The following is a 12,023-nucleotide window of genomic DNA, read 5'->3' as shown; positions in this document are numbered from 1 at the left end:
GCAGCAGTTGCAGGCCAGCCTAGATTGCATCTGGAGTTTAAGGTGTGAAGAAGGAGTTGTACAGGCAAAGAGAGGGAGAGGGATATTTCTAGAATATCACAGAGATTACTGGAACTGATTCAAGGAAGAAATACTTTTTTTTTTTTTTTGGCCAGTCCTAGGCCGTGAACTCAGGGCCTGAGCACTGTCCCTGACTTCTTTTTTGCTCAAGGCTAGCACTCTGCCACTTGAGCCACAGCGCCACTTCTGGCCATTTTCTGTATATGTGGTGCTGAGGAATCGAACCCAGGGCTTCATGTATACGAGGCAAGCACTCTTGCCACTAGGCCACATTCCCAGCCCCAAGAAATACAATTTTTAAATAGACCTCTAACAAGTAAAAAGTTTGAACTACTAACCAGTTGTTCAAGGCAGGACATGAGTAAGTGGAACCATCTAGTTAAGTCTGTCAGTTGCAAAGCCCACGTTCTTCTGTGTCCCATTGCCTCTGAGGACGCTATAGATTTTTTTAATAGCATATTCTTTTAGGTTTCAGTGATAAGTTTTCAGAGACCCTACATAACATCCAACATAAAGAGTTTGTATTCAGTTACTTAACACCATGAGCATCTATTGTTTACTGCATGCAAGCACTTATCTGTTGATCCTGATTTTTAAAAAGTCTATTAGGCGGGCTGGGGATATAGCCTAGTGGCAAGAGTGCCTGCCTCGGATACACGAGGCCCTAGGTTCGATTCCCCAGCACCACATATACAGAAAACGGCCAGAAGCGGCGCTGTGGCTCAAGTGGCGGAGTGCTAGCCTTGAGCGGGAAGAAGCCAGGGACAGTGCTCAGGCCCTGAGTCCAAGGCCCAGGACTGGCCAAAAAAAAAAAAAAGTCTATTAGGCAGAGAAAGCCAGTATGCAAGAAAACATTTTTAGAACAGCAAAACAGTTGCAGTGGTCCAAGTCTTTAATAAACTAGTGTGATAACATTTGAGGAAGTAATGGACTTTATACCGAAGTGGTTAGAGAAGGTGATGGGACAGCACTCTCAAGGTGTGTAGCAGTATGTCAGTTGATACATGGCTGCCTATTTCTGTGTTGAGACTGACCATGGAAGCCATCTATTAATAAGCATTGGCATTAGATATAAGTACACAACTTCTTAAAAGTAGAAAAAAAAATCACTGTGCTTTGTAGGAATCCTGTGTTTCTTTTCACCTTTTTAATAATTAGCTTTGTGTTCAGGTATAATTGAAATTGTGTGTGTGTGTGTGTGTGTATGTGTGTGTATGTGTGTATGATAGTTTTAGAAAGGGAATGCTGTTGGCTGCTGTGTAAAGCACATCACAAAATAAGTAGCTATTCGAAGTCTTTCATTCGGTTGCACCTGCTCTTAGGGACTTGAAGCAGTGTAAAAGAAAAATGCTTGATCTTTCTGAAACAATGTGTTTTAACCTCTGGAAGTGCCTTTTCTATTCTGACAAACTTTACATCTGACAGTGAGTTTTTTCATTCAGTGCTAATGCTCTACCACTTGAGCTACAGTTCCACTTCTGCCTTTTGGTAGTTGATTGGAGACAGGAGTCTCACTAACCAACCTGCCCAGGCTGGCTTTGAACCCCAGTCCTCTGATCAGCCTCTTGAGTTGCTAGGATTCCAGGCTTGAGCCACTGTTGTCTGGCTAACTTTACTATTCTTAGTGAATCTTGCTGTCATATTCACTAAGAAGGAAAAAGAATATATTTTTGTGAGTTTGTTTTGTGTTACTGAATTAAAGTAAAAGCCACAAGTGAATATACCAGGAATACTCACTTTTCTGATGTTTCAGAAGAAAAGTTTATGTGACATCTCTTACTTTTCTAAATGTAATTCTCACCCAGATGTGCTATATTGTAGCCTTGTTTTGTCTCTGATGAAATGGCTGTTTAAGATGTGTGTGTCTGTATCTGTGTGTGCCTAGGGATTGAACTCAGGACCTGAGTGCTGTCCTTTAACCTCTTTGCTCAGGCTGCTGTTCTACAACTTGAGTCCCGGCTCCACTTCCAGATTTTTTGGTAGTTTGAGATAAATATCTCCCGAGTAGCTAGGATTACAGGTGTAAATCACCAATGCCTACCTAGTTTAGGTTAAGATTTTTTTTTTTTTGCAAAAAAAGTTTATTACCTTGTATAATTTAGAACAATTTCTAAAATTAATTTATGTCATTGTTACATGAAGTAGTATTAAGTTATCAATTTTTATGATGCCTTTCTAGAGCCAATTAATAACTAATTTTTGTTTTGTTTTGTTTTGGTGATCCTGAGGCTTGAACTCTGGGCCTGAGTGCTGTTCCCGAGCTCCTTTTGCTCAAGGCTAGCACTCTACCACTTGAACTATAGCGCCACTTCCAGCTTTTTCTCTGACTAATTGGAAATAAGAGTTTCACCGACTTTCCTGCTAGGGCTGGCTTCAAATCACGAGCCTCAGATCTCAGCCTCCTGAGTAGCTAGTATTATAGGCATGAGCCACCAATGCCCAGTCGTAATTGTTTTTTTGATCATCCAGCTCCCTTATTACTTGTTACTGCAGCCATTCCTAATTTTATTCCCATTAGGAAAAATGGAGAAAATTGAAAGAGAATTTTGAATGTTTTCATTTGGCAATGTTATACATTTTTAAACGTTATCCTTTTTCTTTTGTAGCTCTGTGGAGCAGCAAGAAGGCTACCTGTTGCCTAACATACATTTTTGGAAGTGTGCATAGACAATTCTAAAAGAAGGGAGTTTGCTTATAGATCCTAAAAAAAACAGTGACTGACATCCATCACATAAGACAAGCTGGGGACGTGGCTTAGTGGTAGAATGCTTGCCTAGCATGCATAAGGCTCTGAGGTTTGATTTCTTAGTACCACATAAACAAAAAATAATAAGACAGGCTGGGGCTTGGCTTGTGCTTTGTTTGTTGATTTGGTTTGGTTTTCGTTGTCTTAATAGTCAACGTTTGGCATTTTTCTGAGTATCATTGTACAGCAATCACAAAGGTTTCTGATGGGCCATATTTGGAAAAATGCATCTAAATATATATAGATTGTATGTAATTTTATGTAATGGTTTTAATGGTTTAAATCGAATGTAGTATTCTTTGCAAATTGATTTGATTGGCTAAAGGTAGACATTACCTTATGAAACTGTATTCCTATATGAATCTAGTAATTGTTTTCTAAATGAAACTGTATGCCATATACTGAAAAAAGCATCATTAATATCAATGCCTTATGTTTAATCCAAAGTGGTTAAAAAGGAGATGCTTCCTTTTGCTTGTGAATATAAGTCAAAGAAAGAAAAAAATATATTTCATTTTTAGATTATATAAATGGTGGAGAACTTTTTACTCATCTTTCTCAAAGAGAGCGGTTCACAGAGCACGAGGTGCAGATCTATGTTGGAGAGATTGTGCTTGCCCTTGAACACCTGCACAAGGTAAGATGCATTATCTTTGGAGTTTCTTTCCACAGTCTACTAACTGAGGTACTGACAGAGTTTAGCCAGCTGATGTTTTCACCTGCTGTCATTGTCATCTTTTATTTATTTATTTATTTTTATTTTTTCCAGTCCTAGGCCTTGGACTCAGGGCCTGAGCACTGTCCCTGGCTTCTGTTTGCTCAAAGCTAGCTCTCTGCCACTTGAGCCACAGCGTCACCTCTGGCCGTTTTCTGTATATGTGGTACTGGGGAATTGAACCCAGGGCTTCATGTATACGAGGCAAGTACTCTTGCCACTAGGCCATATCCCCAGCCCCCCATTGTCATCTTTTGTTTCACAATTCTCTTGTTTGCCAATCTCCTTTCCTATTGTGGTTACTGGGATACAAATTCAAAAGGTAGAACTGAATGGTTTTGTTTCCTTCTTGAAAAATCCTAATGCTTTTTTATTGTGAAGTGTCATTTTAGCTCTTAAAGTGACCTATAAAATGAAACAGAAGCCTAATATGTGTTTCCTTAATTGTGACTTACTCCATGGCATTCTTGGCCTGCCATCATCAGTATAGGCCAGAGAATGAGCCTTGTTGCTCTCTCTCCCACACTGGTTTTCTTCCACCCAGCCCGTCCCTCCATTGTCTCCCGTGAACTCAGTTACTAAAATCTTTCCATGAATGTTGTGTTTATGAACTTGTTAAAAGCATTATTGTAGAAGCAAATAGTCACTATGTGCTTTTGTGTTTTTTGTTAGAGGAAAGAAGGTATTAAAGCAATTGATTCTTAAGAGGTGTGAGGTTTTAAGTAGATGGATAAAATGGCTTGAGTTACTAAATTTCTACAATACAGCCACACCGTGAAGTCACTCTTTTTTGTCATGTTGTAGTTAGATCTTACCCTATGCATGATCAACAGAGATTAAAGGGCTGATTATAGAGCATAAAAAAGAGGAGAGAATTGAAAGGGAAAGGCAAGGAAGGAGGAGGGAGGTTTTAAATGGGCAGGGAGGTTCCATCAGAAATCAAATCAAAGAGGGAAGTGATAGGTTAGAAAGAATATGAAAAGATGCTGGGAAGACAGAGGGAAATGAACAAAAGTAAGACCGGCTAGGTGGAGGGAGACTATCCTTGACAGTTACAGAAGACTGAATGAGATGGGTGTGGTGATGCACACATATAATCCCAGTACCTGGGAAGGTGAGACAAGAGGATCATGAGTTTGAGGCCTGCCTGGGAACTATACATAGGAACTCTGTCAAAAAAACAAACAAACCCAACATGCCTATAATTTTAGTTCTCTTATTATTTGTTACTGCAGCCATAGTGTGCCCTATTTTGTTATTCCACTGAGGTCAAGGGACAGACGTGGACTTGTTTGGACAGTATCGTCAGTCTAGTGACAAACCTTATGTCTATGGGATGTAAAGTAGTTAAGATGTCTTTATACAAGAAACAAATTGAACCCCAAAATAGGCTGCAAGGGCTTCTGAAATTTACGATTAGATGTAGTATTTTATAATATAAAAATAGTGGTAGAATTCCCCATAAATACCAAAGAAAAACAAGGCCTCCAGTGTATAAGCTAGAAAATACAGTTTCTTTAATTTATGTGACACTTTAATTCTGTTCATTTTACTAAAGGAAAATTCATTATTACCAAACAGTAGTGAGAACTGTGGAAGTAGTGTACCTTAATGAGTCTGGATCTAAATGTAATTTATATGGCATGATAGTAATACAGCAAACTAGATCACAACTGTCTCTATCTTACTAGCCTCAAAAGACACATGTAATTCAAAGCCAGCAATCTTCATTATGATATACCTACTAATACTAGATTTCACAGGGAGAAAAAAATGTAAATTTATTTGGAAGTGTTGAGATGAGCCAGTAGTGAAAATTTTGTTTCTTAAAAAATATTTCCCAAAGATATTGTTTAAGCAAAAAGCACTGCTCATAGTGTCTTTCTTTGAATAATTTGTTTCAATTTTGAGAGATAATTAGCATGCTTTTTCATATAGTTGAGGAAATCACTATTGCAGGGTTTAAAAACATTCATCCAGGATATCATAACTAAAAATACAAAGTAGAAAATTCCTGTAGATCAAACCCTTCTAACATTACATATGTAGATTTATGTTTTATGGTTGAAATGTTTTGTTTCAAAACTTATACACACAACAAAACATACATAGCTTATGGGCTTCATAGTGACATTTCTGTTGGTGATAGACCATTGATGCAGCAGAGCAGGATTGTAATAGAGGAAAAAAAAATCCCCTCACTTAGCAATGTTGTCGTTGTCATCATGCTACATACTATTCACATGCTATAACCATGTTCTGCTGGCAGTCATATAACAGGGTCACACTCTGGTGTAAGATAATAACTCCATTTTTGCTTATAAATTTACTCTATTATTATTATTCTACTTATAACAAAAGGTTACTGTGAATAAGCATTCCATAGTACCCTGCCAGCAGCATCATACATCTCATGTTTGTGTAATCATTTTCTTTCGTGCTTGATTTAATCTTTTGCTATTTTGTTCAGTATAGCCCTAGAGACCATATATATATGTGTGTACATATGTACATACACACACACACACATATATGGAGAGAGAGAGAGGTATATAGTTGGCTGTACTACCTAGGATTGTTGACATATACTTTCATGATTCTTACGATGTTTTCATAATCACAAAATCACCTAACAACATTAAAAAATATATAATCCTGTCATTAAGCAATGCATGACTATAAATGTTATTTAGTTGGTTTTATAAGTTGAGTTCAAGGCTAGCCTGGAGTGCTTAGCAAGAGGATATATCACAACAATAAAGCAAAACAAAATAAAAAGAAAGTAAAGTAAAAGAAATGAGTAGTGTGGAATCTGACTTGTTTACAAAGCTTTATGAGACCAAGCACTGGTGGCTCCACGCCTGTAATCCTAGCTACTCAGGAGGCTGACATCTGAGGATCCAGGTTAAATAAAAACCACCCTGGACAGAAAAGTCCCCAGGAGACTCCTATCTCCAATAAACCACTCAAAAACCAGATGTGGTACTGTGGCTCAAGTGGTAGAGCACTAGCCTTGAGCACAAAGAGGCTTAAGGCCAGCGCCCTGGCCCTAAGTTCAAGACCCTCAAGTGACAAAAAAAAAAAAAAAGAAAGAAAAGCTTTATGAAGCTATTAAGAAATAAGGAGAAAGCTGCGTGACTATGAAAGCAGCTGAAGATCATCTTGAGTGAGAAATAAGAGGAAGACAGAATGAGGCAGTCATCAGGAGGGAGGCCCGCAGAAGCTTGCCCCACGGAGAGAGAAGAGAGACTTGATTCAGCAGGGTTAGGGAACCCATCTGATGAGCTCTGAGATGAGAAAAGTGACATCTGTCCTAACACTTAAGCTATAAGTAGAAATGACCTTTTTATTAAAAAAAAACAAACTACTGTCCTAATTCATTTTTTGGAAATGGCTTTAAAATGTATATTTGTTTGTTTTCACAGTTGGGGATTATATACCGTGACATTAAGCTTGAGAATATTCTACTTGATTCTAATGGCCATGTGGTACTGACAGATTTTGGGCTGAGTAAGGAGTTTGTGGCTGATGAAGTGAGTATAATATTTTATTTTGTAGTAATGGCAGGGTGTAAGTAAAGATGGAAAATTAGTTACAGAATAAAATGTTAACAAGACAGTATCAGATTATGGACTTTGGTGAAGATTTATTCAAAGGAACATTTTTTTACTTGAATGGATAGAGATTTTCATTCAGATTTATAGTGGAGCCTTCTCAAAATTACAGTAAACCTTTGATGGGTATGTCAGAATTCTTCATTTAAAAAATATACTTTGGGCCAGGTGCCGGTAGCTCAGGCCTGTAATCCTAGCTACTCAGGAGGCTGAGATCTAAGGATTGCAACTCAAAGCCAGCCTGAGCAGGAAAGTCCATCGACTCTTATCTCCAATTAACCACCAGAAAACTGGAAGTGGCACTGTGGCTCAAGTGGTAAAGAATGCTAGCCTTGAGCTGAAGAGCACAGGGACAGCACTCAAGGCCAGAGTTCAAGCCCCCTAATGAACTGTGTGTGTGTGTGTGTGTGTGTGTGTGTGTGTGTGTGTACATGTGCATATATACATACATATTGCACTATCCCCATAAAACAATAACAAAACACTTAAAATGTCTTCTTGTTCCTTTCAGAGAATTATAGCTTAACTAGTTGCCAATAAAGAATTACAAAAATAACCAGGCACTGGTGGCTCACATTTGTAATCCTAACTATTTAGGAGGTTCAGAACTAGAGGATCACCATTTAAAGTTTGCTTTGGCAGAAAACTTTGCTTTTCAACCTGTATCTAGGTGCAGTAGTGTTTCCCTGTCATCCTAAGCTATGTGAGACAGGAGAATGGCAGAAAAATCTAATGGACTTTTTCAGTGGAGGGATACTGGACTTGTAACACACACCTGAGATTAAAGCAGATAACATAAGCCCAAAGTAGGCAGATGTGGTTCAGTTGCACACCTAAGTATGAAGTGAGACTCTATATCTCAAAAATGACCGGTGCTAGAGCTGTGGCTCATTGGTAAAGGAGCCTACCTAGCAAGCCCAGAGCCCTAAGTTCAAACTGAAGTACTTCCCTCCCCCCAAAAAGGAAGAATCACAATACCAGATACCTGCTATTCATTTTATAATTACTAAGTCATGCAACATTGCTCTTTGAATTCATTGGCAAGAAGCACAAGCATCTACTGACAAGCATCTACTAATTATTAATAATATTGCTGGGGATATTGGTTCAGAATGAGTTAAAATGTTGGTGTGTAGATTTTAGATATGGAGGTACTAACATTTTCACATTAATTAGAACTTAGAATTGGAAGTGCATTTAATAGCATTTAAAGTTGTATGTTGTAATTAAATAGCATATATATGGCAGTTGTAATAAGGTTATATTTTTGCTACTAATTATTCAAAATAACTGAAGTTGAATGCCAATTTTATTTGTACGTTATTGATATAGAACACAGAGTCATAGTAAAAAAATTTATAATGAAAGATATTGTTGTACGACAACACATCATTGTCGAGTTTCAAATTAAACACAAGTTCAGCAGCTCTAATCCGAAAATCCAAAGCTTTCTGAGTGTCAATGTGATGCCACAAGTGAAAATAACATCCCTGACTTCCTGGTGATGGTGTGTAGTCAGAACACGGGCACATAAAACTCCACTTATCAAGCATCCTTCAAAAACGGGAGACACTCTCACCCACTTCAGCTTAGCTTTATCGTGGCCATGCACGCCAGATTCCTCCACACCAGCCTAGCACGGGCAGACAGTAATAAGGTGGCTCATGTGCGGGTCCATCTAAGGCGCGTGAAGCCAGTGTGCGTTAAGGTCTTTTTTTCCCCCTCTTTATTATTATTCTCTGGTTTGTGGTATATAGTGTTGAAAATGTCAGCAGGGGCTACAGATACTTAGTATGGACAACAGTGATAAGAGAAAGAAGCAGCATTTATGTTTATCTCTAGCACAGAAAGCAAAGAAGTTGCAAAGCAGTGTGTGAAGTGTTTTAGAGGAGAATGTGGTTTTGGAGTGACCACTGTGTGTGACCTGAAAAAATGGAGGGGAAAAACTGTGAAACTTCGGTGCTGAAAGTGAGGAACTGAAGTTAATGAAAAACAGAAAAATACTACGTAAAGGCAAAAATGAAGCTCTTGATGGTGAATTGAGAGCAGATCCGGCAGCATTGCCGGGAAGTGCTGCCATTGAATGGTGTGCTTGCCGATCATCGTGGTCGATGTATTCTGATGAACTAACAGTTGAAGGTAATGACAAAGACTCAATAGGCTGGTTGCAAGATTTAAGAAAAGACACAGCTTTAATTTGAAAGATCTGCAGTGATAAGACATGTTGATGAGCCAGCAGAGAATGAATTTGCCAAGATCATCATTTAGAAATATACGATTCCACAGCAGTCTGTAACACTAATGAGACGTCACTCTTTGGTCATTATTGCTCAAAAAAATCACCTTCAAAAATTAAGGATGTGAAGGACAGAAGAACTGTGCTGGAATATGCTTTGTGTTACATATGGCATAAACCCGCTGGGATAGTCAAAGGCTTGTATCCTCACTGTTTTGAGGGAATGACTCTTGTATCAAACCATTTGCTAGCAGAAAAGCCCCAGTCACCAGGGACCTCTTTTTCTCTTCTTTGAACCATTCATTCATTTCATTGAAATTTGTTGAGGGCCTTTTGTGTGTTAGATGTTAGGTGAGGTTATGGTAATACAGTGAAAAGAATCATTGTGTATAGGTAGGTGTGATTGATCATTTAGAAATAGAATTAGGGCTGGGAATATGGCCTAGTGGCAAGAGTGCTTGCCTCGTATACATGAGGCCCTGGGTTCGATTCCCCAGCACCACATATACAGAAAATGGCCAGAAGTGGCGCTGTGGCTCAAGTGGCAGAGTGCTAGCTTTGAACAAAAAGAAGCCAGGGACAGTGCTCTGGCCCTGAGTCCAAGCCCCAGGACTAGCCAAAAAAGAAATAGGATTAGAATTTGGCCCTGGGGAGTACCACAGTGTTAGCACACAGAACCAAACAAACAAAAATAAAAAATCAGAAGTGGCCCAAGTTGTTAGATGAGCCTTTGTTAGGTTAGGGGCCAGTTTATTCCTCAGGAGAGAAGGCTCTTGCGTTTTTTGTGGGCGTATCAATAACCTCAATCAAGAAAATGACTGGTTTCAATCTGATACCGTAATCTCTGAGCACTTAGTTGTTCTGGTACAAAAATGAGATTTTGCATTCAAGCATAAGCAAAGAAGTCTTTGATAGTTTCCTGAATTGTTCATTGTATACTCTAGTTGTTGCTGTTTTCTTAACATAACTTGAGTTCAAGGCCCAAGACTGACACACACACAAAAAAAACTTGAAACCAACCATTCTTTCTCAAGTTTTCACTAGCATCAATTAGTTGTACAGGGAGGTTTCCTTTTGACATATCAATATATGTATATAGTGTATCTTGATGGGACCTGCTGTTCATTTTTTTTTGCCAGTCCTGGGGCTTGGACTCAGGGCCTGAGCACTGTCCCTGGCTTCTTCTTGCTCAAGGCTGGCACTCTGCCACTTGAGCCACAGCGCCACTTCTGGCCATTTTCTGTATATGTGGTGCTGGGGAATCGAACCCAGGGCCTCGTGTATACAAGGCAAGCACTCTTGCCACTAGGCCATATCCCCAGCCCCTGCTGTTCATTTTTTTAAGTGTTTGCTATTGTTTACTGGGGTTTCACTGCAGTATTTTGCACATGCATAGCTGTTTAGATTAGCTAGCATTCCTTTTTTTGTTTCATATGTCAGCTTCACTCATAAAGTATCATCTTTGTAGGAACATGTTTATTTTCTCCTTCCCTATCCTGCCTCATTATTTTCCAGTTGAAATGTCTTAAGTGCCTTTGGCTTCTCTTCTTAGGTTCTTCCTTTCCCTTTTATGCATGCCCTGACTTGAAATTTCTAAAACTGGACAGATAGATGGATATATGGAAATTTTTCTTTAAAATCTCAGCATAGGGACTGGGAATGTGGCTTAGCTGAGTGCTTGCCTAGCATGCATGAAGGCCTGGGTTCTATTCCTCAGCACCACATAAGCAGAAAAAGCCAGAAGTGGTGCTGTGGCTCAAGAGGTAAAAGTTCTAGCCTTGAGCAAAAAGAAGCCAGGGACCACGCTGAGGCCCTGAGTTCCAAGCTCTTAGGACTGGCCCAAAACAAAACAAAAATCTCAGCATAGGTACATCACAGGTATATACCACTGTGTCTGACTTATTGACTCAGATAGGATCTCACCAGATTTTTGCCTGAACAGGCCTCTGATTCCTTCCAGTCTCTACCTCCTGAGTTGCTGAGATTATAGACAAGTCCACTGTGCCCAGCCCCTCCCATGTTTTCATGTAGGACTTTTAGGTCTTATATTAAAGGAATAAAGTTCGGCAAGAATCTTACATTTTTGTGTGTATGTAGATAACCTAGCTCCCATTTAAGTATTCAGTCCTTTTTCTGCTGAAGTAAAATGCAACTTCTGTGATAGAACTATGTTCTAATGAACCCTCGTGAGTCTATTTTTAGTCTCTTTATTGAATTTCATTTGTCTGTGTGCTTCTTCTTGCATCAGACCCAAATTATGTACATACCCCTAACTTTATCATAAGCTTGAATCTGGAAAAGTGAGGTCCTATTTCTCTCTCCTAGTCTTTCTCACCTCTCCTTCCCTTCTCTCTCCTCAGCTTCTTCATGCTTTCTCTTCTTTGGCTTTTGTGATGGCTTATGAATTATGGAGTTGAATTTGTATGTTAATTTGGAAAGAATTGCATTCTTTAGATTTTCAACTTTTAATCAATGAATTTTTTTCAGTGAATACTTATATCAGTTACCTTTTATGTCCTCCAAAACTATTATTATAATTGTCTTTATAGTGTTTTGTAAAACTGTACTTAGATTTGTTTCTGGTTTCTGGAGAACCAATTCTACTTTCTGTAAACCCGTTTGTTTTTGTTCCAATTAGAATATTTACATTTC

At 38.8% G+C, this 12,023-nt stretch overlaps 1 protein-coding gene across 2 annotated transcripts in view; it reads left to right on the top strand.

The window, feature by feature from the left end:
* The window catches only part of Rps6ka5 (ribosomal protein S6 kinase A5), a 132,834-nt gene that overhangs the window by 80,734 nt on the left and 40,077 nt on the right, over window positions 1-12,023 (top strand). For both annotated transcript variants that reach the window (XM_048361744.1, XM_048361743.1), the window contains 2 exons: window positions 3,328-3,443; window positions 6,947-7,054. In XM_048361744.1, coding sequence (XP_048217701.1) covers window positions 3,328-3,443; window positions 6,947-7,054 — 224 coding nt within the window. The remainder of the gene's footprint in view (window positions 1-3,327; window positions 3,444-6,946; window positions 7,055-12,023) is intronic.

Source organism: Perognathus longimembris, chromosome 14 (assembly GCF_023159225.1).
Source record: "Perognathus longimembris pacificus isolate PPM17 chromosome 14, ASM2315922v1, whole genome shotgun sequence".
Taxonomy (NCBI): Eukaryota; Metazoa; Chordata; class Mammalia; order Rodentia; family Heteromyidae; genus Perognathus; species Perognathus longimembris.
Note: the sequence above shows the minus strand (reverse complement) of the source record. Positions and strands in the feature narration are given on the sequence as shown.